We start from the raw sequence: 27,106 nt of genomic DNA, 5'->3' as shown, positions 1-27,106 counted from the left end.
ACGAACAGGAGTTGAACTGTTTTCAGTTATATGAGTTATAAAACTGAAATGACTCTTTAAATAATCAATTCAGAGCATACCGTATTGTCTTGCTTCATAAATCATATTATACATAATATGTATATAAATATGGTAAATTCCCACCCCTTTTTAGTTTCCCTTCTGAATTCTATGTTTTGAAGCAAACACTACAAACGCTTACATTATCCCATCTCAAATATTTACCGATAAATTGCTGTATGAATTTTGACTTTATTTATTTATTTATCTCATTAATACTTATATCATCGATATTCGATATTATTAAACTTTTAACCATGAACAACTGTGATATAACTGTAATGATATAAATATTATTACAAATAATTTGTGTTTTGTGAACCACCAAATGCTCTACTATATATTAGTAGAGACCACAATAAAATGTAACAATTTCATAAATTCTATGGGGTCAGTGCTGGAAATTCTTACACAAAATTGATAATTGGTCACTAACAAATAATTAATATCCTCATGATCGTGATGTTCACATTTGGTTATCATTGTTAAAGTTCTGTTTAAATACAAATATCATATTGTTAAGATGTGTGTTTAGTAACGCGTAGAGTAGAAAAGAGCGGGCCCACCCAACCCGTTATTACAATTCGACATTTTGTTTTATTGTCCGTTCTCCTAAATATTTACAGTTATCCTACTGTTGTTTATGTGCTTCTTTAGTTATATCCTCTTTTCTTTAAAGTTAAACGTTTCAACATTACCATATATCAAATAACTTGAGTAAACCATCTAGTATTAGTGACATAGGCGCCAGGAAGTTAATCGGGGGGGGGGGGGGGGGGGGGGGGGAGATCGGTCAGGAAACATATGGATCATCTTTTCAAAATTATAATTATGTTTCAATGAATCTGATTCAGTTAAGTCATCTAAAATCAGAAAAGAGAAATGCGATATATTTTACTCATCACTAATCCCAACTTAGTTCAATTTAATAATTAATCACCCTGCTTGTCATAATGTTACATAGCGAGCACACACGGGGATCACTGAAAATACCACAGAATTATGCTAACCATTTCTTAGCCACATCGCATGTCGTCACACCTCACTGAAACACTGAAACACTGAAACTATAGAATTGTACAACCTCTCAGTACTAAAGAAGTAGTTGAGTAACTACTATTGTCTGCTTGGACGAACTGTAGTCTGTAGTCTGTACAGTATACTGTGTGCACAATGCGTGGTGTGCACACTCCACTTCCACACATCATGTTACTCTGGTAACTTTGTAAATAGTTTGTCAGCCAATACGTTCGGTTCATCTCTAACATTTCCCCTGTTATTACCAATCTATTATCTCTACACATCTCCCATTTAACCGGGACGATTAGAAGTTACTATTGACTAAGAGCATGATGTTGGTGGCGATATAGCACCCCCTCTCTCTCTCTCTCTCTCTCTCTCTCTCTCTCTCTCTCTCTCTCTCTCTCTCTCTCTCTCTCTCTCTCTCTCTCTCTCTCTCTCTCTCTCTCTCTCTCTCTCTCTCTCTCTCTCTCTCTCTCTCTCTCTCTCTCTCTCTCTCTCTCTCTCTCTCTCTCTCTATATATATATATCTCTCTCTCTGTCTGTCTGTCTGTCTCTCTCTCTTTCTCTCTCTCTCTCACCCCGATCTTTGACTCTCTCCGAAACCATTATTTTATGAATAATTCAGATGTAGCTCAAACTGGGCACCACTGGACCTACCTTAATCATGGTGTGATTTAAGGGAGCCGTTGGAACATTAGTTTAACACGTGGTTTATAGTTTAACATGTAGTTTATAGTTTGGCACGTGCGTCGTAGTTTGGCACGTGCTCTTTGAAATGCAGATACTAGCCTGAGCGTGTGGGGCGCCTGTGCACACCTTGCAGCGCCGTATTCCTCTTTACTTACAGTAACTTGACAGCTCTTGGCATACTTCTCTTACTTTTCTACACAGTTCTTCCACCGACCAGGTGCAAATAGGGATCATTGCTCGGAATTTATCCGGGGACCTTTCTATGTTCGGGGCCCTCCGCGCTCTCTTGTTTGTACAATAGGAGACCATTCTTAAGACACGCACTCCTCTGTTCTCACTTTATCACCCACATATACATCCCAATGACAATGAAGGAGCAAAAGCAGGTTCCTGACAAAGGATTTTCTTGTCATGTGATCATTTTGGAGGGCGGGTGGTTGTGGGTTAACATATTTACTATTTAGTGAACTGTGTGCTATATTAGACGTGAAAGACGGGTATTCATGTTAAGGTGTCCAATCCGTTCCTGTCTTACTGGCTTACACTCTCTGTTTCTCTATCTCTCTCTCTTTCGCTCCCTTCTAAACCGCTTATTACGTGCAGTGAAGCACTGTATCTCCAAATGCAACACCTTCATCCAAATTCGCTTTGTTCGAGATTATTGCTTTATAAACCTCTCCGGGTTAGAATAATCAGCTAGGCGGGCGGGATAGATTCTGATAATCCCGGCTCCCGCTGTTAGTTTTTTCCCACTGCATAAATAACCCCGGCACAGCTTCTATAATCCCGCCCCGCTAATTTGGCTCAACAAGATTTGTTTTGTTTTGATATTCCATGATAATTTCAACCACGCACTGTCACTTGTTTTGATGACGTGTATCACGTGACTAACTACTACGACTCGCATTGGTAAAAAGTGTCACGTGACCTATAGCTTAACGTAAGAACTATAAAGTATAAGTATACACTTGATCTACGTATCGGTTTAATTGCAGGCGCTGGCAAAACTCCAGCACACTGCTTACATTACTTGAACTCTTACATTACTTTGACCAGTTCCAGAACTTGTCTCGACGGTTAATTTTGTCGTAGCAATTGCCCTGTTTGATATAAGCCATGTATTATAGTCTTCTACTTTGATGAACTTCATGACACGATATCATTATTAGCTCCACCTTTTATCGCTTGCCAGGCTTAACTCGACGCCCCTTATCGATATTCATTCAACGTTCTGACTGAGGAATAATGTTTAAATAGAACGCCAATTTCAAATGTCATAGTACCTTAGTTTTATTTATTTAATAGTATAATATACTCCCCAATTCCATTTCATATTTTCCATACTGATCTCATATAGCTAGAATTAAGATTAAAACGTCAAATTTGTTATTTTCATGATAATCCCTCGTGCTTTGCACTCGAAATTATTATCAATTTTTCCCGCGCGTCGCGGGAAAAACTGCCGGGGTTATGTGACATGTGTTTTATATCTGCCTATTGTTGCGCAATGTGATGTCTTTGTTTTGAAATATATAACTCATATTGCAACTTGCGCGTATTATATCTGCACGTATTATATAATATATATTATATAATACAGTCAGGTGTAAGTTGTAACTTGTAACACAGTCTGGTGTAACATGTAACACAGTCTGGTGTAACTTGTAACACAGTCTGGTGTAACTTGTAACACAGTCAGGTGTAACTTGTAACACAGTCTGGTGTAACTTGTAACACAGTATGGTGTAACTTGTAACACAGTCTGGTGTAACTTGTAACACAGTCTGGTGTAACTTGTAACACAGTCTGGTGTAACTTGTAACACAGTCTGGTGTAACTTGTAACACAGTCTGGTGTAACTTTTAATACCGATCAGTGTCACAATATCACATATAACACCTCTCAGTTTCCGACATCATTGTTTGTCACAAATTTACCACATAAGACGGCTGTATTATATATCTAAGATTACGTTTATGAAACCTCTTAACACTTCCTAAGGTATCTCTTGACCACACTGGTTAATAGTGACCACCTAGATACACAGTATCAGCAGATGTATAATATATCAGTAATAGTTTTGTGGTTTTAATCTCCCAGGAAATAACTAATTACGACATTTTACCTCTAGTGACATTCTACCTCTCAGTTAGTTCACACTCTTTCTTATAGTGTCTGCTCCTCGACACACTTTCCCTCCTCTATATTATATTTACTCCTCTATATTTACTCTTCTTAATCTCATTGGGCCTCTTTCCACGTTGTGTACGTTGCTTAGTTTACACTTTACACGCCTCAAAACATGGCTGCTCAATTACTATTAAGTAAATTACTAAATGAAGCTTGATTGGTTGCTTGAATGGCGGTGGTTGCTCCTTGCCTTGTGCTATATTAAAGTAACCCGGGGGAAGTACCAATTAGTATTCCTTATAGTTTATCTGCTCCCACCGTTTAGTTAGAAGTTATCCTGACAAACAAGCTGTTCTGTCACACGTGCATCAATTCAACGAGTCACGTGCGGGCTTGTTTAGTTGTCCTGACAACGCTCTTTGTCGTCACGCCGCCCTCCTTCTCCACCTTGCAGCCAGTTTAGAGGGTCATGTGACCCCATGTAAGGTACGTTTTGTCGTGTAACCCCCCCTCCCTCATGTTATCCCATAACCCATTGTTTGTGACCCCTTGTTTGTGTTTTTCCCTTTGAATCGTGGTATCTGTTGCCTAAATTTGATAATCATTTATATGATACTATTTTATTGTCTTGATTGATATCTTGATAATGTGACTACATATTATAGGACAAGGATTACAAGATAAGGATTACCAGATAGTGATTCACTGTGCTCTAGATACCAGTATATTATGCTGAGAGGGAGGATAGTCAGTATTATAGCCTGAGCTGGGAATTGGAGGGTCGGAGGATCGGAGTGGGCGGGGTGGGGCTCCCTCTCTCCCTCATATATGTTAATAGCCAGACATTAGAATACACAGTAGAGGTCATGCAGGAGGGCTTGCCACCCTTAAGTAGCATTATGATTAACCTCCTATACATAATATTACTGCGGGAGCTCCAAACATTCCTATAGGAGCATGTTAAGTGACTGAAATCAAGAAGTTTGATTGGTCCATTCCAGGCTCCCCAATCGTCTTGTGTGATTTATTTATCCGACCAGCCAGCTAGCTATACTCAGCCGCGAAAAGATGGCTGCTAAAAGCTTGAAATTACAACAGAATTAGCATACAATCTATAATTTTGGAGTCAGTTTTATGCACCTGTGGATTGTGGAATAGTTAGGAGGGGTAAACAAACGGACCAACATTAATCTTGAGTATTTGTGTATCACTTCACTTCAGTCAGGCAGTGGTTCACACTCTGTTGAAAATTCTTTAGGGAAATTTTGGGGACTCCTTAGTTTCCTCGGGGATAGGGGCGGTAATTGAGTGTGGAGCATATTCTAGCTCCCTGCATTAATGTCCGGTATACAGTGTCGTCATTCATATTATATTTATGTACATTATTACTTTGGGCCACCCTCTATAGTCCGATTTCGATCCTGGACTTATGTGGCGAGTTTGCTCCCAAAACCAAAACCAAAACCAAAAAGTCACCTCACATGACTGCTCGATCATGTAGATTGTAGACAAATATGTGTATTTTAAAAGGAAGAAATATTTTGAATGTTGGCAATGGTGCTGGGTTCATTATGTATAATATTCCAGTACTCAGTAAAAGATTCCACTTTTCTAATTCTCGTGCTTGTCTTTGCGTCAATATGCAGTACAGTGAACAGTCTTCTCTCTTTTTGTTCAAAATTTCGGTAAGTACCAATGTACTATATTCAAGACCTTGCAAAGTATGTGTCTTGAGGAAACACTTGCTAAGTTTACCTATGAAAAGCAGTATTTGTTCCCACTATTTGTCACCCAATTTAGCAATTCATAGCACTACAACTCCCCCAACCTAAACACAACCCTTACCCCACCCATTATTCTCCGTAGTGAGAAATGGGACAAAATAGAGGGTACATTTAAACTTATATTTTGGGACCAGTTAAGGTCTTTTAAAATCATATTTTTCCTAAAGTTTAGCTTGTCCAATAAATTATTTCTATATGTTAGACTGTTAAACTGTTTTCCCCCTTTTTTTCTTGGTTCTATATGTAAGACTGTTTTTGTATTTAAAATATGATATAACGGAAAATCAGAGCGTAACCAGTCCGTTGATAATCAGGTCCGAGATCATCAGGTCCGAGATCATCAGGTCCGGGATCATCAGGTCCGGGATCATCAGGTCCGGGATCATCAGGTCCGGGATCATCAGGTCCGGGATCATCAGGTCCGGGATCATCAGGTCCGGGATCATCATGTCCGAGATTATCAGGTCCGGCGATGAACTTTTTAAAAGTACGATTATAAATACTTAAACCTTTCAGGACAGTGTGGTCCAACTGTAAACATTGAATCTCTGCATGACCAGGTAAGAATTATCAACTACAGTTTAAAACTTAAAACATATGAGTTTTACAATTACAGTTAACAAATCTTTTAACATTTTATCTGTTGCTAATTTTGGTCCAAATGCAGTGCTATTATTCCTCGGCTTTTTTACCAGCACATGTTTTATACGTTTTATACTCAGTTTTCATGACAGATTCCACGTCATGTCAAATGTTAATTTATCGCTACTACACCACTCTTAGTTGTGTGGATTGCTACTAAAATTATACCTCTGAAAATACAGAGAGACCAGGTGCAGTTTCTTTACCCGACAGTATTATATTCTTGTGATTATTTCTGGGGTCAAATTTACAACACCATAATATGCTGTATATTATCGTCATTAGGTTATCATACAAAATGTAGAGTCGCTTTCTTTAGCGGGTCTATGATTTAAGATTAGTGTGTACTAAAGGTGTTTGGGCCAGCTGAAAGTTAAAGTTGAGATTATTAATTTTCCGGGAATTTTGGAGGAAATTTGGTATAATGATCGCGGTAGATTTAAAATTCCGGTAAATCGAAGTTTTGATTCACACTTTTTGAGAACTTATGAACTAAAGCAGGACGTCCGGTAAATTGGAGCCGGGTAAATCAGGTTAAGACTGTACAAGTGTGAAAGTTTTGAGGGTTTACGGCTGATTATTCCTTCGAATAAAACAGTGGTTACTGCTAGTGTTACGATTGATAGTGTTTCTTCTGCTAGTGATTCGTAATAAACACACAAAGTTTCACCGATGGTTCCGACATAAGTAATAATATAGATTGTTTGAGTGTTAGCAAGATTGAGTAAAAGTTATTACTTGATTCTGCAAAGTACATCTTTACCGACCTCATTTTAGTAATGAGGGATTCGGTGCCAGCTTATTAGCCGATCATTCGTTGATAAAGTCTACACGAACCGCCAAGATTTAGACTTAGAGATCATAGCACTTGGTTATACAATAAGAGATCGCAAAAACCGTTTACTGGGTTGTTGTATTATTAAAATATCATGAGAGCTAGGGTCTAGGGTCTCAGGCATTGCGTCAGCTATTTCAAGCGAGTTAAAAAGTCAAACATCATCGCTTTAGTTTCACTTATAAATCAGAATGAATATTGACCACACAAATTTAAATATAATCACATTTTTAAAACACTATGACGTTGTATTACCTAGAATAGACACGGTCCTCAAAAACAATGGCTGGCTTTTACAACTCAGTGATCACCATCTCAGGGGCCCCTAACCATCCTAACACAATAACACACCAGGTCCAGTCGGTATCAGGGGCCCCCACACACCCTTCTCTCTCTCTCTCTCTCTCTCTCTCTCTCTCTCTCTCTCTCTCTCTCTCTCTCTCTCTCTCTCTCTCTCTCTCTCTCTCTCTCTCTCTCTCTCTCTCTCTCTCTCTCTCTCTCTCTCTCTCTCTCTCTCTCTCTCTCTCTCTCTCTCTCTCTCTCTCTCTCTCTCTCTCTCTCTCTCTCTCTCTCTCTCTCTCTCTCTCTCTCTCTCTCTCTCTCTCTCTCTCTCTCTCTCTCTCTCTCTCTCTCTCTCTCTCTCTCTCTCTCTCTCTCTCTCTCTCTCTCTCTCTCTCTCTCTCTCTCTCTCTCTCTCTCTCTCTCTCTCTCTCTCTCTCTCTCTCTCTCTCTCTCTCTCTCTCTCTCTCTCTCTCTCGTCAGTAACCTATCGTCACATCACCAGTAACCTGGCTCTCAAACAATACTCCCGGGACTAATCCCCGGGTACCCAGGTCCCCAGCTCCCTCTCTTTCTCTTCCCTAATTCTGAGCCACTGTACCCCCTTCTAATAGGTGATTAGTGAGGCCCAACTACCGTGAGGTGTGTGAGAGAGAGCCAGGGTCACGGAGAGAGAGTGAGGATGTTGGCTAGTTCTTTGTGTGTGTTTTGTGCTTTGTAGAGGCTGAGAATGTAAACATTGTGAAGGTCAAACCCCGCGATAATGAGGCTACCGTGAGTTTTTATACTTTATTTTTACCATCTCATTGTATTTACTTTTTTATAGATAAAGTGTGGAGCCTCCCCAGTGTAGGTGGTAAGTAGGAGGGATTCAGGGATATCCTTCCTGCTGCGGTTTCCTTCAAAGCATTCTGGTTAGGAAGTATCTACAGGGAGTTTGCAGCCTCTTTGCACTGCATCATTTCTTCATTTTAAATAAATAGAAATACTGATCTTGATTTCTTCATTATGCAGCGACTAAGTTTGCTCTTAATATATCAATATTAAATGCTTAAATGCGTATTTCGGGGATTGTTTCTGCCTTTTTTTGGAAATTTTGCGTCACGATACCAGTCCTATCGCAATCTATTTAAATTGTTTTACTGAATGATAAACGTTTTGAGGTCAAACTTTGTAAAATTATTTCCGTTAAAAATTGTCTAAACCAGATTTAATGTCACCAAAAAGCCAATAAATGTATTTTTAAATAAAACGTTTAAAACCACCAGACAAGCTAAACACTGAAATCATCCTAATTATCATCCTAATGAATCGAACACTTTTTGTTAGTCCTACTGTTGGTTATTGTATCAAACTCCGGCTTCGTTTGACTTTGGCTACAACCTCTGGTGACGCCAATATAAATTCGATAACAAGTCCCACATGACTTCATTACATGTACATTTCATGTGAATAACAATAACTGTAATATAAAACCTTTTTCCTTTGTAATGATGCTCCGTTAAATTTTAACCATCCATAAAAACAAATACACTTGTAAGACCAACCAATCAACTACCGTATTTATGAACGATTAACGACATCTTTCTTTGAGTTTCAAAAATCACATTAATGGCACGGAGTAAAGCAAGGCGCAAGCTCAGTTTAAATTATTCAAAGATCAAACCACCGTTGATTATATTATATATCCTAATTGCGTAAAGAATATTCAATACGAATAAACTATTCCTGCATGAACTTAATTTCCAGAGCAACACTGAACTATGAACTGCGTAACCTTTTGAAACTTTTCTGTCACCCCAGTTTCTAACGTTGTGCAACAGTAGCTTTACCATTTGGAGAGCTGTGACTCTCCTGCAACTTTTGCGTCACGAAGTAGTATAGGGGTGCGGCTAGGGCGGTTTTATTAATATTTTTAATAAAGATGTCTCAGCTGTGAAGCTAGAGAGTAGGCCCAATCAGAATTCATTAATCTAACTAAATGGCTGAGTGGTTATCTATTAGTAAGTTAGCAATAGATAACACCAGGATAACACGAGGTAATAATATTACATTAGGTTTATAATTCGTTGTCATTAAATTCTTTCAACAACTCTCATTTAGCTTTCAGATTCTCTTTTAGTGCCATACACCTCTGTTTTAGTGCCATACACCTTACCGAAATGCAACTTTTGGGAGTTAGATTCTGCTAACGGAAAGAAAAAAATTGTTCCGAGGAAAAATATTCCTTCCAACATTGTTTCTTTTACAAAATAGTGTTGCGTAACTTTGGAAATGACCGCCCTTGACAGGATGCGTATAAATACAGTGGCAACCAGCATAAATTACAATAATCAGCGTAAATCCTTACAAATGATAAGTATCACGTATATATCTTATATTTATATATAAATTATATATCTCCTCTTTAAACGAGTGCCAAGTGCAATAGGACCGGTGTCTGTATATTAGTAACAAATTATTGGAATCATTATAATCATAACGCTAATAACACCTCCAAGACAATCAATGTTCATTATTATTCGCGCGGGAGAAGCCGGTTCCCGCTGACAAGTAACTCCTAGTTACCATAACGTTCCGTCACGTGCGTTGCCATAGCAATACTTCGTCACGTGTCTCAAAAGGTGCCCTTCGGTTGGTCCATATGTGACAGGCAGGCTTTTGATTGGTCGGTATGGGGGATGTTTCAGGTGTTCTGCCAGTGCTCCTCTCCTTATTCTGAAGCGTGAAGTTCAAGTAACCGGGTATGTTTTCTACTCATCTGTCTTACTGTTGTGCATTGTATTAGTACTTGTTCTGAAATTGAAGCAGGAAGAAGTCTTTCTAATGCCCTATACTGAAGGTTGGTTGGGTGGTGGGGGGAGGGGGATTTAAGGTACTGATTCGTTTTTTACATACAGTTGGTTGTTTTTGAAGCGGTTTTGTTATATTCATATTTATATTAGTTTTTCTAGTAAATTTTATGCGAAAAACGGAAATTGGGGTCCGGCCGCAAAAAGGTATATTTTTATACCGTAGATTCTTGTAAAGAAAAAATAAACTTGTTTGTCGTTTTCGGTTTCAAGGCCGGTTAATATTTACGATTTGAAACTACTGGGTGAAGTATATCATGGCTGAATAGACCATAATATGGTCTATTCAGCCATGAGATTATTCACTCAATAGTTTCACATTCAATGAGTGGTCTCGTGAATTGGGATTTTAGATTTCCCGAACATTACAATCTCTTAAAGTTAAAACAGTGCTGTGCCCGTCGTTAATTCATAAAATGACAGTAAAATAGTACAGTTGAGAGTTCTGCTGTCCCCCACCATTCTCTCCTCCGCCATACTACGGGTCCTGACTTTAACTCTCTCCCAGCTGAGCGCATAGTGTGGTGATTGGTAAACTGTTACCAAAATCTTGTTTGGTAATTTCGTCTTCTCTCGGGATTTTAAGTCATATTTCTGACTATTTTAGTACAGAAAAAGGAATATGTCAACTGTCAGTAACTGAACTTTACACCAAGCTGGTCGATGAGTTTTACCGTGAATACCGTCAGACTATTCCAGACTGCCGACATATTCACAAGTTTCGGACTATTCCATGCTCTACCAGGACTATTCCAAGACCAGGATCTTCTAGCAATTTTCGGACTATTCCAGGATCTTCTAGCAAATGTCGTACTATTCCAGGCTTTACCATGATCTTCTAGCAAATGTCGTACTATTCCAGGCTCTACCAGGATCTTTTCGCAAGTGTTATGAACTCGAACACGTTTTGTGCTGGTAGATTTGTCTATAGGGCGTCAGCCGGGGCAACCTCTCCCCATATACGGTATAAACAACATTAGAATAATGTACACCTCAAATTGGAGCCACAGTCTTTTCATTACAAGATACACGTTGTCGTCGCGAGTCGCCGAGCGGGCCCCGTAATGGAGCCGGGGTGATAGAGTGCGAACTACACTATTGTGTCACACAACTAGCTAGATTATTGTTCGGGTGAGAAGGGGGCTTTGAGAAGGAGGAGGTTGTCTTCTGATAATCGTGAGGGATGAGTGAGATGTTTGGTGGTCGGTGTAATTATGCTGTCGACCACTTGGGTATCTGAGATTTAGCTGGTTCAGGTTTTATGTGAGTCCAAAATAGCTGTTACAGAGCTGATGCACAGTGCTGTTACCGAGCAGCTGCACAGTACACTTCTACTGTTACCGAGCAGCTGCACAGTACACTTCTACTGTTACAGAGCAGCTGCACAGTACACTTCTACTGTTACAGAGCAGCTGCACAGTACACTTCTACTGTTACAGAGCAGCTGCACAGTACACTTCTACTGTTACAGAGCAGCTGCACAGTACACTTCTACTGTTACCGAGCAGCTGCACAGTACACTTCTACTGTTACAGAGCAGCTGCACAGTACACTTTTACTGTTACCGAGCAGCTGCACAGTACACTTCTACTGTTACAGAGCAGCTGCACAGTACACTTCTACTGTTACAGAGCAGCTGCACAGTACACTTCTACTGTTACCGAGCAGCTGCACAGTACACTTCTACTGTTACCGAGCAGCTGCACAGTACACTTCTACTGTTACCGAGCAGCTGCACAGTACACTTCTACTGTTACAGAGCAGCTGCACAGTACACTTTTACTGTTACAGAGCAGCTGCACAGTACACTTCTACTGTTACAGAGCAGCTGCACAGTACACTTCTACTGTTACAGAGCAGCTGCACAGTACACTTCTACTGTTACAGAGCAGCTGCACAGTACACTTCTACTGTTACAGAGCAGCTGCACAGTACACTTGTACTGTTACAGAGCAGCTACACAGTACTGTTACAGAGCAGCTGCACAGTACACTTCTACTGTTACAGAGCAGCTGCACAGTACACTTCTACTGTTACCGAGCAGCTGCACAGTACACTTCTACTGTTACAGAGCAGCTGCACAGTACACTTGTATGAAGTTCCGAAATTTGCTGGATATAACTACTCAAAGCTAAGGCTTCTTTACCTGATCGAGAAATTAATCAAGCTTCGCAGTAAACATTTCCATATTTGTCCCTGAACATTTTTAGCGTAAAAGCTATTTAAAACTTCGTAATTGAGTCGTTTATCCAATACTTTGCGGCAGTTAAACGTGGGAGCTACAATTGTAGAACACTGAAAAAATAATTCAGCCCAACTTGGCAACCAGCTCTTGAGAAACCCTCATGAGAGTTAGCGTAATAATAATAAGATCCGTGCACTCAAGAAGCTGCTAAAGAGCCAGCAATTGACTGACACAGTAGTTAGTGGCAATATCAAAGGCTTTGAAAATGTCAGTGGTTACCAAATCCTGGCTCCGCGGTACTTGGCATTATTGCTTTACTGGAAACCCTACTCGACAAGAATTTCAACTATTCCTAATTCATCCCGATGAGAGGCTAGAGTCCATTGTCAATTTAACTGCCATCCAAAATTTTAATAATCAAGTAACAGAATTGTGCCGCGGCAAATTCGAACTAAATAGGCCGGAACTCAGCTTAAAATTTCATGAAGCTAGGGAGGTACGCTGATTGTGAGACTTACAGGGTCCTATTTTCCAATTCTGTTTAACTGTAAATGGTGTATTTTTGACAACGAAAGTTTTGTTAAAAATAGTAAATACGAACTGTGCCGTCGTAAATTCTGCAACATTATATAAATAACTTCCCCGTTCGTTTTTATGCTTTTTTTTTCAATTTTATGCAGCTCTTCGAAATTGCTTTATATTGACATGAGTTTAAGTGAATAAATCAAGTGCTAATGAGTAAAGATTAAAATCTAAAGCCAAACAATGCACCGTGTTATTAAGAATGTTCTATAGAATTGTACAATAGAAGCGTGATGTCAGAGATCCTGAAATCAGGGATAGTTCTTAAAGGACACAAAACCAATTCTTATAATGCGATGTATTGACTCCACGCACGATCCCTTCACAAAGTTATCTAAACAAAAGCCCCCACTTCTCACAGCACCACCCGCTCAAATAAAAGAATTAGCTGTGATTGGTCTATATTAATTGCCGAACAATCGGTGGTAAAGTCGGTATTGTTAGTCGGGTGTCGTGAGGTTTAGCCGGTCATCTCATTCTCACTTGATCTGATGCGTTGTTGTCAATATGCTCGGCTTTGTGCTCATCCCCGCCAACCATCCGTAGGTCAGTGATTTTCATGTCTATCATATGAGCTTATATCAACTGTAGTAAGTAAAGGTTCAATACCGGTCAAAAGTAGCGACTCCCCCCCCCCCCCGGCCCCTCCGGTAATATAACACTTGTATTTTGTACCCTCCCTCGGTATATTTTGCTGACGTTAATATCATATGTTAGAAAATATCGGGTCATGTAAGAAAACTAATATTTTTCTTTAAATTCCATATTTTTGAGTTTTTATCCTCTCGTCCACAAATTGATACATCTATACATGTGTGTCAATATTGAATTACCACACTAGAGGTGTTTATTTGCCACTCATGTTCGTCCCACTTGGTGTCACAAATGCCCATTTCGCGTTCACAATACATGTACGATCGTATGTAGCCCAAAGAAAATGTTGCACCCTGTAAATTGTAAAATGGTGTTAAATTTACTGTCTATTACTTGTTAGTGTGAACAACCTGTCTCACTATTATTATAGATTGAACTGTGAGGTGTATTTCGTGTTTATATCACTATCCTAGGATGCGTTTTTAAGCAGGTGTGTAGATGGAAAGGTTTTATTTGTTCTTTTTTTCTGATCATACACGATCAAAATGTGCGTATAAGAGTATACGAGTATACTTTAAGAGTATAAGAGTTAAGAGTGTAAGGGCCTTGACTTGTGTCCTCGAAAACTGCATATTGTAGGCAATGTCGCAAAATATAAATTAAAAAACTTTTTTGATTAAACTTCCACAAGAGAAAGTTGAATTGAGAGAAAATTGAATGGAGAAAACACTTTTTTAATTAAGCAGTCCCTTGTATTAGACCACAAAGACAAATCCCACCTTTACTCATTACAGACAATAAAAGGTTTTCGAGCCATCACCTAATCACCCTATTATCCAGAGCTGTATTACCTAATTACCCTTCCCACATGTCCCCAGTTTGGCTACTGAACTTGATTTCAAAAGGTTTATTGAGTAGCTCGAAAGGAGTGAGGTTTGTTCAAAAGCCAATGTGTGTCCCCGTAAAGTTTAGTTGTCTCACTTCTTGGTGTGTTTTGTACATGGTGACGAGCAGGATATCTCATCGTCATTAATACATGGTGTGTTGGGCGCTTATCAATACAATTTATTAATAGCAAAAACGTTTGTTATGCTCGAACAAAATAATATATTTGTCCGTTTTTACGATTAGGGATCGTTTACGTATCTACATATTACCTCTGGTTATATTAGACCACCTCAATAAGCCACTTTACGATTAGTTTATGTGTAGACATGAACCCCCTCTCTTTTAGGCTACCTTATTTAATATGTGAATGATTCCTTAGTAAAAGCAAGACATTGGATGCTGCTAAGTGCTTACAATTTTATAGATTCATGTCAACAAAAACCCCAACAAGGTTGGTTTGGCTTTACCTCAATGCAACTGAGTATGATAATTAGATAACATAAGATTATGTCGTTATGATCATTTTATAGTAATGACATAATGTTATAATCATTTTATGATATCATGCTACAGTAAAACCCCGATTTACCGCGGAGTTTGGGGGAAAGGAAACATCCGCGGTAAATCGGGGTTCGCGGTAAATCGGGGTTTTACTGTATACTTATACTATTATGGGAGCAGGACTATTGAGCGGTGGACTGTTGAGCGTAGGACTGTAGGTCGGTGAAGGTCGGAAGTAGGACTGTAGAGCGGTGTCAAATCGCCAGGGTAGGACTCTAGAGCGGCCGCCCTTATAGATCTCACAACATGAGGACTTTAGAGCGGTACGATCCTAAAATGAGGACTGTAGAGCGGTGGACTGTTGAGCGGTTGACTGTAGGCCGGTGAGTAGGACTGTAGAGCGGCCCTCCCTTATAGATCCCATAACATGAGGACTCTAGAGCGGTACCCTCCTATAACATGAGGACTCTATAGCGGTTTAAAATTTGAAGATTGAACACTCAACGAAGCTAAGTTATACATTGAAACTCGTGATTGATTATGGTCATGACATTCTAGGATGATAACTCTATTAAAGAGTCATGGAGTTAATGAACATTTTCATTATAAATATTTCATTACGCGGGAGTAGATAGTCTTCACTTCGCAGCTGGTGAAGTCTGCAGGATGAATATGAGGTTTAGGGGTGTCACAGACGGAATCTCCAGTGGTGTAGAGGCGACCAGGACACTTGTATTTCCTCAGGACACATCGCCAAGCTTCTAGTTGTAGAAGAGGAGTAGGAATCGAATTTGATATACGAAAACTGGATACTCCGTGATATTTACATCATACCTTCAAAATCCTAACAAGATATCGCACTGCGATGGGATCTGATCTGAATCAGTCCCGTCACCAGATTGATGAACATGAGATATCCTTAGTAGGCGCTAAAGCGTCACGCGATGCGATCCTCATTCCTAAATGATCTGCACGAACTTGATCGGTACTCTGCTTAGCGAAATCACATTGATACGAACAGTTCACTAAAATACCGAAGACACGTTTTACATTTTTGAGTAGCAGGGGAATATTTCAATCATTTGGAAGACGTTGAGACCGACCAATAATCTTAAATTAAGTTACACTATAATATTAGTAATGAAATATTTATAATAAGTAAATGAAAATGTTCATTAACTCCATGACTCTTTAATAAAGTTATCATCCTAGAATGTCATGACCATAATCAATCACGAGTTTCAATGTATAACTTAGCTTCGTTGAGTGTTCAATCTTCAAATGTTCAACCGCTATAGAGTCCTCATGTTATAGGAGGATACCGCTCTAGAGTCCTCATGTTATGGGATCTATAAGGGAGGGCCGCTCTACAGTCCTACTTCCGACCTTCACCGGCCTACAGTCAACCGCTCAACAGTCCACCGCTCTACAGTCCTCATTTTAGGATCGTACCGCTCTAAAGTCCTCATGTTGTGAGATCTATAAGGGCGGCCGCTCTAGAGTCCTACCCTGGCGATTTGACACCGCTCTACAGTCCTACTTCCGACCTTCACCGACCTACAGTCCTACGCTCAACAGTCCTCCGCTCAATAGTCCTACAGCCACTATTGGGAGCAGGACTATTGGGAGCAGGACTATTGAGCGAAGTTATAACAATATGTTAAAGTTTTATGACAAGAGTGTTATAATGTTATGACAGTTGTACAATATAACATCTGCATGATGTTTATAACCTCATAAATCTGAGCTGTGTTGACTTTTGACACACCACAGAGCCATGCCAAATCTTGTGGTCTGTCAAAGAAAACACTAGAATGAAAACAAAGATGTTCATAGTGTTGTACGCATTCTTTGTTTTGTATCGCTAATATTGTAGGCACTATGTAGACTGTTGCTCATTGTAAGTTATTTGTTATAAATGCTTTCCTTATTCAATTCATTGTTGGTAAATGTTGGGTCATTGTGCGATCAAGTCGAGGTTAATTTAGAAATCCCACCCTTTTAAAGATATGATCCATTTTGTTGAATATTCTTTTGCAACAATATTCAAAACTATTTGTCATAAAATCAGTCAAGTTTGTCCCGCATTCCAGTTCACCTGGAGTTTCCTGTGAATCAGAGTTATTAATCAATCTTTAAAATTTTTCATTAGGTATGAGAACACACACAAAGTATAATCTGACTAAAAAAATTATGCAGAATTTAATATTTATTCAAAAACACACAGATTAATGACTACGACGTAAGGGCTATAGAATTTAGATACCTCAGTGAACTGAATGTCATATTGAGAATACATTAAATACAGGTCTGATGTGGTGACTGGTAGATATGCTGTGTGATAAGATAATGGTAGAATAAAGAGAGAATAAGTCGCGTCGATCGAAAATAGGAGGAGATTTAGCTTCGCTTGTACTACTGTTTCGTTCACAAGTGCGACTTTATGCTTTATGCTCGTGAAGAGATTGAAATAACAACTGATATCACCACATAAACACCGTAGTGATTGTCACCAAAATAAATATGTTATTATTTTCATGATAGCAGATAAGGACGAACAAAATAACATTCGTTCCCGTCTATTTCCAAGGTTCCTTAGCACCAGATTTTCCAGAAAGTCAAGAGTAAGGATTACAATTACATACTGGATTTAAGATCAAGGTTGTGATTAATTTAGGCAAAATAAACGAACAATTTACAGCTTTATTGCGCGGGAAACTAAATGTGTATTGTTATTGAATTTGCGGAGTTGTTTTGACTTTTGAGGCGACACTGTTGCCAGGAAAAGTGCTAATACACATGATCCAACACCAATATTAAAGTTTAATGTTGATGCCACAATTAGCCTCAAAAAATCAGTTTCACATGTGGCAAATTTATTGGCAAATTCGTACTGATGATGTAAGGCGCTAAAATCTTAGATTGAAGAAACACTGTTCAAAAACATTTTGGTTGATGGTATTAAGACGCGCGCGCAGTACACGAATCTGCATTTGACGCAATCAGCAGTCAAATAAATCTAACATAATTGATTTTCCAAGCCAAATTTTTGTAAGTCGTTAAATTAGAATAAATGGCTCAAGTTTTCTTTCGTGTGCATGAGAAATAGTGAATTAGGAAACAAAAGATTCTACTGTGTTCAAGGTTTCGTGGTGTAGTGGTTATCACGTCTGCTTCACACGCAGAAGGTCGCGAGTTCGAACCTCGCCGGAACCTCTCTTTTGACTTTAAAATATTTGGATAATTCAACATAGTTATTTACTGTCATTAACTGTCCTTTTCTTCAGACGGGGCCAAAGACTGGTGTTTGGAACGCAACTGCGACCAAGAGAGAATTGCTAAGCGTTGACCGAGCGGCAGGAAACCACATACAAACTTCCTCCATTCACAGCGACCTAAGCTCTGGTAATTCACACCTTATCTTTTAACACTTAAATGTTTTATAAACTTTAACAGTTAACACTTGAGTGTTTTATCAGCTTTAAAAGTTGATGTAAAGTTATCGTCATAGGTTTCGTTTAGAGGTAAGTCTTTTTATCGCAGGAAAATAGAATTACATGAACGCGGAGTATGATGCATTATTCTGTATAAAATCAAGAAATTAGAGGAGAAATTCAGACATCTTGCGGCGTTTTCTTGGTCAACACTTCCAATTTCTAACACCATGCACCCATACCAGATATTCGATAGATTCACACCTGTTCGTGAATATTACTTGTGAAAAAGTAGCATTATATCGTGTAGACGTATATTATAAAGCGTTGCAACTTTGCAACGAGAGCAAATAGTTAAACGTGTAAATGATAGAAACTTCTAACATTTTTGCATTTCTTATTTTGTTTCAGGCCAGTGTTTCTACACATTCACCCGTTTTGTAGCAAGTTTCTGCCTTCTGGCCTATATCTGTACCTACTCCTTTGTAACACTAACATTAATAACCGAATACCGATTTCTGCTAAAATCAATCACTCACACATAATTGATCATCGAATATTGATTGCAGAATTATTGTAAATATAAGATCAATGCATGGTAAACTCCAGCAGTGGCCCCTACACTCTAAGTCTAAGAAAGTACGGAGCTAGTCAAGAACACTCACTTAAGATGCATATCTGAGACAAAACATACTCTATACCTATATAGTCTGATTTACACTTACAGTGTCCGTGGATTTATAAGCTCGCCTAGAGCTCTGGGCAACAATACGCAAGTAAGGGCAAAACAATAGCGTGAAAAGCACCCAGACTACATCTCCATTTTCCATGTAAAATTATATCGATACAATTCGAAGCAGTTATTAGTATAGCTCACACAGCAAACTTGATTTATACTGCCCATTGTTAAAAGTCACGGCGTCCCCTATAAGTATAACTATAAGCTCTAATTTTTAGTTGCACAGTATTTTGTTATAGTATTTTATTATTTGCATTGTAATTCCGTGATGCTAGTGCCTGTAATATTTGTTTCAGCATTGTATCATAATGATTTAATAATTCGATAGGTATGATACAACGTTCTTAGTTGTCGAGAAGGATTTTACTCCTGAATAACAGACCTGCGTTTCTTGCAATTACTGAACATTGTTATTATTTGAATCCATCGAATTGAAATGTCCCTGATCCTGCCAAGCCAGGAGGGTACGACTCCTAGAAGTAGCATGGTAAGCAAGGATGAAGGGACCGCATACTCTGGGGGTCTGCAGGGAGGGACTGCATGCAGGGAGGAACCTCAGTGAGGGACTGCAGGGAGGAACCTCAGTGAGGGACTGCAAGGCATTTTGAGATAGGTAGAGGCGTACGGTGCCTATACTACCACAAGCAATGCAATCGATTACACTAAAACTTTACTACCCGGAAAGACCTGCTATACTTATAGGTGTAGGCCGATCCGAGGCATCTGTTGATAGATGGGTTCTGGTTTGCCCGAGCACATGCCACATCATGGTGTTGAGATAAACTTAACTGGAAAATCTACAAACATAGTTCTTACATCATGTATATCAGTCGGATTAAAGGCATAGAAATTTAAAATCGCACACATGGCGGTAACCGGTATTATGCCATAAATTTCTTTGATCTCTTAGCTTGTTCAAAATAATTTCCAGACAAATCTTTTAACCGAGATATGGGACATAAACCGAGCTTAAATGTTCAGTATAACATTTTCCTTTGGCAACGTTACGCCACTGGATTCAAGTAGACTTACTTTAGCGGAACTTACGACCATCACAAACCCTATCTAGTAAAATGGAAAAATCCTGACGACCACTGACTAGCATTTCTGTAGCTCAATTAGCTAAATACACAACATTAAACAGCAAGATCATGATACTTTCTGAGTCAAGATTATGCAAACTGACTGACTAATTGAGCAAATTGTTTTACTATACCTGCACAACCACACACATTATGCAGCCAGCACAATAACCTAATTAACCACAACTAAATCGTATGCTCTAATTCCAAATGTTTGATCTCTCTCCTTCTTGAGTCTGGCCTTTCGGTGTACCTTTTACCTGATGATAGCTGGTTGTATTTAGTTTCTGAAGTATAACTCCCATAATGTAATATATTTTTCTTTCTTGCAATCGATTTCCAGGACGTGCACTATAATTTTAAAGGTGTTATAACAGTCGGATATACATTCAGTCGGATATACATTCAGGATAAATAAAATCATTAAGAGCGCTTTCTACTTTTGAACTTTTTTATCGTGGTTTTCAAAGGAATTTTGTTGGTCGTGGAACGTGTTATATTTTCATTAATAACAGTCGTATGTACACTCGTCACTCAGTCGGATATACATTCAGGATAAATAAAATCATTAAGAGCGCTTTCTACTTTTGAATTTTCTTTGATCGTGGTTTTCGAATGGTTTTTGTTTTCGAATGATTTACATTGAGGATAAATAAAATCATTAAGAGCGCTTTCTACTTTTGAATTTTCTTTGATCGTGGTTTTCGAATGATTTTTGTAGGTCGTGGAACGTGTTTTCTTTCTTTGAATTAAGACAAATATTTTAACCTGTAATGAACTCTTATTCTGTACAATCTCCCTCTTACAGCTAACATGGCTTGAGCAATATGAAAGGCTATTTGGAAATTGGAACCAATCATTATCAGGTCATTTTATTTATTTATTTTCAAATCAATAATTGTAGGCCATAATCGTTCATCCATAGTCGTTCATCCACAATATAGTTGTTATATGCTCTTGTTTTTCAGGGTATTATTCACACCAGTGATCAGATGATTTACAGGCTCTTATTTTTCAGGGTATTATTCACACCAGTGATCAGATGATTTACAGGCTCTTGTTTTTCAGGGTATTATTCACACCAGTGATCAGATGATTTAGAGGCTCTTGTTTTTCAGGGTATTATTCACACCAGTGATCAAATGATTTACAGGCTCTTGTTTTTCAGGGTATTATTCACACCAGTGATCAGATGATTTACAGGCTCTTGTTTTTCAGGGTATTATTCACACCAGTGATCAGATGATTTACAGGCTCTTGTTTTTCAGGGTATTATTCACACCAGTGATCAGATGATTTAGAGGCTCTTGTTTTTCAGGGTATTATTCACACCAGTGATCAGATGATTTACAGGCTCTTGTTTTTCAGGGTATTATTCACACCAGTGATAAGATGATTTACAGGCTCTTGTTTTTCAGGGTATTATTCACACCAGTGATCAGATGATTTACAGGCTCTTGTTTTTCAGGGTATTATTCACACCAGTGATCAGATGATTTACAGGCTCTTGTTTTTCAGGGTATTATTCACACCAGTGATAAGATGATTTACAGGCTCTTGTTTTTCAGGGTATTATTCACACCAGTGATCAGATGATTTACAGGCTCTTGTTTTTCAGGGTATTATTCACACCAGTGATCAGATGATTCACAGGCTCTTGTTTTTCAGGGTATTATTCACACCAGTGATCAGATGATTTACAGGCTCTTGTTTTTCAGGGTATTATTCACACCAGTGATCAGATGATTTACAGGCTCTTGTTTTTCAGGGTATTATTCACACCAGTGATCAGATGATTTACAGGCTCTTGTTTTTCAGGGTATTATTCACACCAGTGATCAGATGATTTACAGGCTCTTGTTTTTCAGGGTATTATTCACACCAGTGATCAGATGATTTACAGGCTCTTGTTTTTCAGGGTATTATTCACACCAGTGATCTGATTTACAGGCTCTTGTTTTTCAGGGTATTATTCACACCAGTGATCAGATGATTTACAGGCTCTTGTTTTTCAGGGTATTATTCACACCAGTGATCAGATGATTTACAGGCTCTTGTTTTTCAGGGTATTATTCACACCAGTGATCAGATGATTTAGAGGCTCTTGTTTTTCAGGGTATTATTCACACCAGTGATCTGATTTACAGGCTCTTGTTTTTCAGGGTATTATTCACACCAGTGATCAGATGATTTACAGGCTCTTGTTTTTCAGGGTATTATTCACACCAGTGGAGTGAAATCTCCTCCAGTTCGCAGCTAGTTGACTGCGACCCAATAACCTCAGGCTCGGGCCCCGCCGCCGCTGCCGCCGCCGGACCCAAGCCCTCCGGCACCCTGGCAGAGAACACGAAAAGTGCTGTTATTGTTAAGACTGGTAAGTTTTCATTTAATTGTTACCAAGGTTTTGACTAGTGATTATACGGTAGTTAATGTTATCATGTAATCATTCATTCGTTATCTAATCTGTCGCAAATTCTCTATGTCGTCGAGTAACCATGATGCATGGATGTATCAAAGCAGTTTTATCATTTCTGCAGACTTTATTGTTTTATAAACTCAGGTGATTCGTCAACTCCAGTCTCCGGTAATATTCAGCAACAAGGTAAACCGGATGAAGAGGAGTATTCCTCAGAGATAAAGGAGGAGAAATTTCAGCGATGCAAGTAAGTTTGGAACATTAGAGAGGATCCTCTGCCGGAAAATCTATTTATAACTATTCCATCAGCAGATATTCATCTAGCAGCAACATGCGATTGCTCTTATTCCTGATTCTTCTCACTTTCCGAACAAAATTTTTTATCGCAGTATTATCAGCTTAATTAATCCACCAATTATCAAATCCACAAACGGTCACAACTAAAAGAACCAATTACTGCAGGTATTGCAACAAACAGTTTGATTTCGGCGAGGAGGTATCCCCTGATGAGTTATGTCCCTCAGCTCCCAACAAAATGAGGGAGACCCTGGATCGTGCCTGCTGTGTCGTCTGCTACAAGGGAGCATGGTATAACCCTTCCTTATTTAACTAATAAATAACCTTATTCGTTGAATTAATAAAGACCAAATAAATTGCCTTATAATTTCCATCCGCCAATAATTAACACACTAAATAGTTTGAAATTCGGAATCCCCATGAGCATGATGATCGCAACAACTTGTATAGCTGAAAATATAAATGTAGTTTAAGTTAGAACGACTCACTCAACGACTGACTAGATTGTCTCCTTCAGGTACCATCTCACGAAGGACACACTAGACGACGAGGGCCAGGATATTGGGAGATGTCGCCCCGGGGCCGGCATGACCACAACTTACTGGTGTTTGTTGGGTTTCCTCTCCGTCGTATGTGCGCCTTGTCTCGTTTTCTGGTACGTCCAACATGGTGGTCACATGGTGGATCATGTAATTATGATGAGCGTTTGATATGAAATCGACAAGTCAGTAATGATGGTGTCAGCCACAGTCAAAGAATTATGTAATTTAACTTCAATATTGCAAGTGAAATGTATAGAAATCTGATTTAGGTCTGATAATGTGACCATGTTTATTATAACAATGATGTGACCCTGTTTATTATAACCAGGTGTCCACTAAATGTTTGTGAGCTGGCAGCCCAGCACGCTGGATTGACAGGAGGACCTCATTCCCTGACTACAATCAAGAAAAAAACCACCATGGTACCAAGCAAGAGAAAGTAAGTAGTCTAATCGGGAAATTATGTTTAAAGGGGTAATCGGAGCTTGTTGGGTATTGTTTTAAAACTAATTGATTATCACAACCGAAAAACACATACAAATCAGGGGCCAACTTCAACTTAAGAAACTAAGATGCAAGATTTCTGTTTAGTTGTCCTTTGACGAATACGATTGCTTTATTTCATGGGTTTACTGGAGGTCTGCCAAATAAAATATAAATTTTTCTTTTATAAAAAACGGCTACCGGACAACTGAACCCAATTTAGACAATTTAGACTAACCCTAACCCTAACCCTAACCCTAGCCCTAACCCTAACCCTAACCCTAACCCTAACCCTAACCCTAACCCTAACCCTAACCCTAACCCTAACCCTAGCCCTGCCCCTAACCTATTAAGCTGATTGGTTAGTGGGAACTAGGTTTAATTGGGTTCAGTTGTCGGTCACCCTAAAAAACAACTTTCAGACAACATGTTCAAAAAGAATAGCTAGTTTTTCTATAGCTCGGTAAGTTCAGAGTGATTTGCCATTTGTATTGGGTTTGATAAGTTGAGCACTTTTCTGTAGTCAGTTCTTGTTGATGGTTTGAAGTGTCCATGATAGTGATGTTTGATATATAAGCTTGTTGAGATTTTGCAATTTACTCACTCCTTGTATTTGGAATGCTTTTGTATACCTTACGAGACATATTTATGTTCGACATAATTCCGGTGACCTAAATGATTTGGGAACGAAAATATGGGAATTTTTTCCGAAAACCGCCACATTTCGTACCCCGACTTAAATCATAGTATTTGGGGATTTTTTCCATCTCCTTATTTTACAAAAATGAAACTTAATATTTGAGAAAATTGAATACAAAGATCTTCTCTGATCAGCTGTTCCATCTTGTAAACAATTTATCCGAGCCTTTGAAAGTTAGCCTCAACTTAACTTATAATCCTCCAGAGGGTATAGGAGACCGACAGTGTTTGTTATCTTTCACTAATCCCGAAATTTCACCGCCGTGGACAATATAGTCGTGACAGAGCTTGCTTATTTTTAATGGAACGTGTCCAAAATAATTTTTAAAGCAATTCAATGATAGAATACTAGTGTTCATCGATTGTTTGATGAACCATATCTATAACTTACTAATACTATATTGATAAGTTGAGAGTAAATCGATAAAGTTATAATTAAGGAAAATACGTGAAAAATAATTTGGGGAAAATAATGATGGTGACCTAAATTTTGGTAGTCCAAAAATATGGTGTTTTTTCGAAAAACCACCGACTTTCGTACCATTTAAGTATATCTCGTAAGGTAATAACTGTAAGGGTAACATTTCCAATACATATTTCCACTATTATATTGTAGTGGCTAATGCTCCAAGAAGATTAGAGCATCAGATCATTACGGCATTAATATTACCAATTAAGTTAATTTATGGTTCATTCATGTTCTAAATGCCAAATCTCCAATTTTTTGGGTTCACTGTTGCACATGTTTTTATGACTTTCAGTCACTCTGAAAACTATTATGAAATGATTTGTGTTGAAATAATGAAAACAAACACTATTACTTCCGGTGTAAGACTTTCGATGTAAGACCAATATCTCACAAACAATCAGTTTATCGTTTATTGTAACTCTTTTCAGATGTACCATCCTAGCATGCTCTTATTTCAGGGAGGGTCAAGAGGACGGTGGGTACGGATCTGAAGGAGACAGAGTGATAACCGAGCAACCTCGAGTGAGCTCCCAACTGGAGCCCCTCACTGTGCGGATATCTCTCCCCCAGGAGGAGGAGGAGGAGGATTATGACGAGGAGGAGGCCGAACAGGCTCACATGATGGGTTTCGAGGTGGACGAGGGGCAGCACGTGCGAACTGCACGTGGGCGTGTCACCCCCCAGGTGCAACGCGCACAGAGCGAGCTGGTCCCGGACAGACGGGCAGCCTCTCCTAATGTGAACGTGGTTCAGAGGTCCATGTCAGAGAGCCGGGGTTAACATTCCTGGATTAATCTGCTCTGTGTCTCTATCTCAGTGTTTGGTGATCATGTTGTGTGGTCTGCAGTACAAAGTGGTGTTGGTCGCCGGTCGAACTGTGGTTGTGTGGTTGAGGACCTTGTTCAGTTTGGATGGGGATTTAGTTGTGAAATCTTGAGTGTGTTAATGTTTTCCTTTCCAAACTTATACACAGTCGCACCGGCTCAATATTCATGCAGAGCGAACATTTGACAAATCATCAACTATACTGTTGATATTATAAGCAATTACCCAGTTATACAGTAGTGAGACTATAGATTACCAATTACGGTGGTCGTGAGTCATATCACGTGACACATCACGACACTGCTACGCTGCGATATTACGAGAAATACATGAGGGAGAGATATGATGAACAGACAGCTACATAACGGCCTCAAATTTAAAGTGTAACGGTTAACGCCTGCGTTATCATATTCTACTACCATCTTATCCAGTGCCAAAACAACGCGTAAGAGGCTATATCCGAAAAGGACGAGACGTTGGAACTTTTGATGCTCAGGGTGAGTGTGTGGGTCAGGGTCTTTATATGCCCCGAGAGTGGAGACTCAGGGCATATTCTGACCACTTGATCCGGCGTACCGTGTCCCGCTCGATTGTGTACCGTCTTTATTACGGGATCGGTACACTTTTGAGACGGGCACTAAAAATGCAAGCACGCTCCCCAGAGCGGTGCACTAGTTCCCCTTATTTGCTGTTTTCATTCGTGTGAGTTTCTCTTCGTGTATTTGCAAGGATTTTTTGTCTTTGTATTGTGTTTATTTATCTCAAAATATTACCAAAAAACGAAGAAAATGTTAGAGTTTCAATTGTTCTGCGATATAATAATACGTATTGTGGAGAAGGGTTACGTGTACATTTTCGGCTAATCTTTTGTAAAATGACTACATTAAACGTACTTTTAACTAAAATTTGAATGAGCGATGTATGTTACGAGGAAATCGATTCTGGAAGCGAGAAACAGCCTTTGACTGTGAAACTCGACAACAAGGTCTGATCGGAAACAACTAATATTCTTGTCAGGTTTGGCTGTTGATTACGTAATCAAAATTTTCTTTTTTAGTACCCTCTTAGTTAGGGA

The 27,106-nt window shown here is 39.0% G+C and overlaps 2 protein-coding genes and 1 non-coding gene across 5 annotated transcripts in view; 2 read left to right on the top strand and 1 right to left on the bottom strand.

Annotated features, from left to right (window-relative positions):
• The window catches only part of LOC134818882 (uncharacterized), a 32,194-nt gene extending 5,374 nt beyond the window's left edge, over positions 1–26,820 (top strand). The window contains exons 5-13 of one of the 3 annotated variants that reach the window (XM_063828585.1): positions 6,204–6,247; positions 18,333–18,450; positions 22,513–22,674; positions 22,861–22,963; positions 23,179–23,304; positions 23,531–23,668; positions 23,884–23,994; positions 24,461–24,501; positions 25,665–26,820. In XM_063828585.1, coding sequence (XP_063684655.1) covers positions 6,204–6,247; positions 18,333–18,450; positions 22,513–22,674; positions 22,861–22,963; positions 23,179–23,304; positions 23,531–23,668; positions 23,884–23,994; positions 24,461–24,482 — 824 coding nt within the window. In that variant the 3' untranslated portion in view covers positions 24,483–24,501; positions 25,665–26,820. The remainder of the gene's footprint in view (positions 1–6,203; positions 6,248–18,332; positions 18,451–22,512; positions 22,675–22,860; positions 22,964–23,178; positions 23,305–23,530; positions 23,669–23,883; positions 23,995–24,460; positions 24,502–25,664) is intronic. The other 2 variants (XM_063828583.1, XM_063828584.1) reach the window with 2 other exon arrangements.
• LOC134818887 (mitochondrial substrate carrier family protein S-like) overlaps positions 1–27,106 on the bottom strand; it is a 111,541-nt gene that overhangs the window by 48,254 nt on the left and 36,181 nt on the right. The window lies entirely within an intron of this gene.
• Positions 18,189–18,261, top strand: Trnav-cac (transfer RNA valine (anticodon CAC)). Its single transcript has one exon. It is a non-coding gene; the product is annotated as a tRNA-Val (tRNA).

Source organism: Bolinopsis microptera, chromosome 7 (genome assembly GCF_026151205.1).
Source record: "Bolinopsis microptera isolate Bmic1 chromosome 7, MBARI_Bmic_1.0, whole genome shotgun sequence".
Taxonomy (NCBI): Eukaryota; Metazoa; Ctenophora; class Tentaculata; order Lobata; family Bolinopsidae; genus Bolinopsis; species Bolinopsis microptera.
The sequence above is the reverse complement of the archived record's forward strand: the minus strand, read 5'-3'. Positions and strand labels throughout refer to the sequence as shown.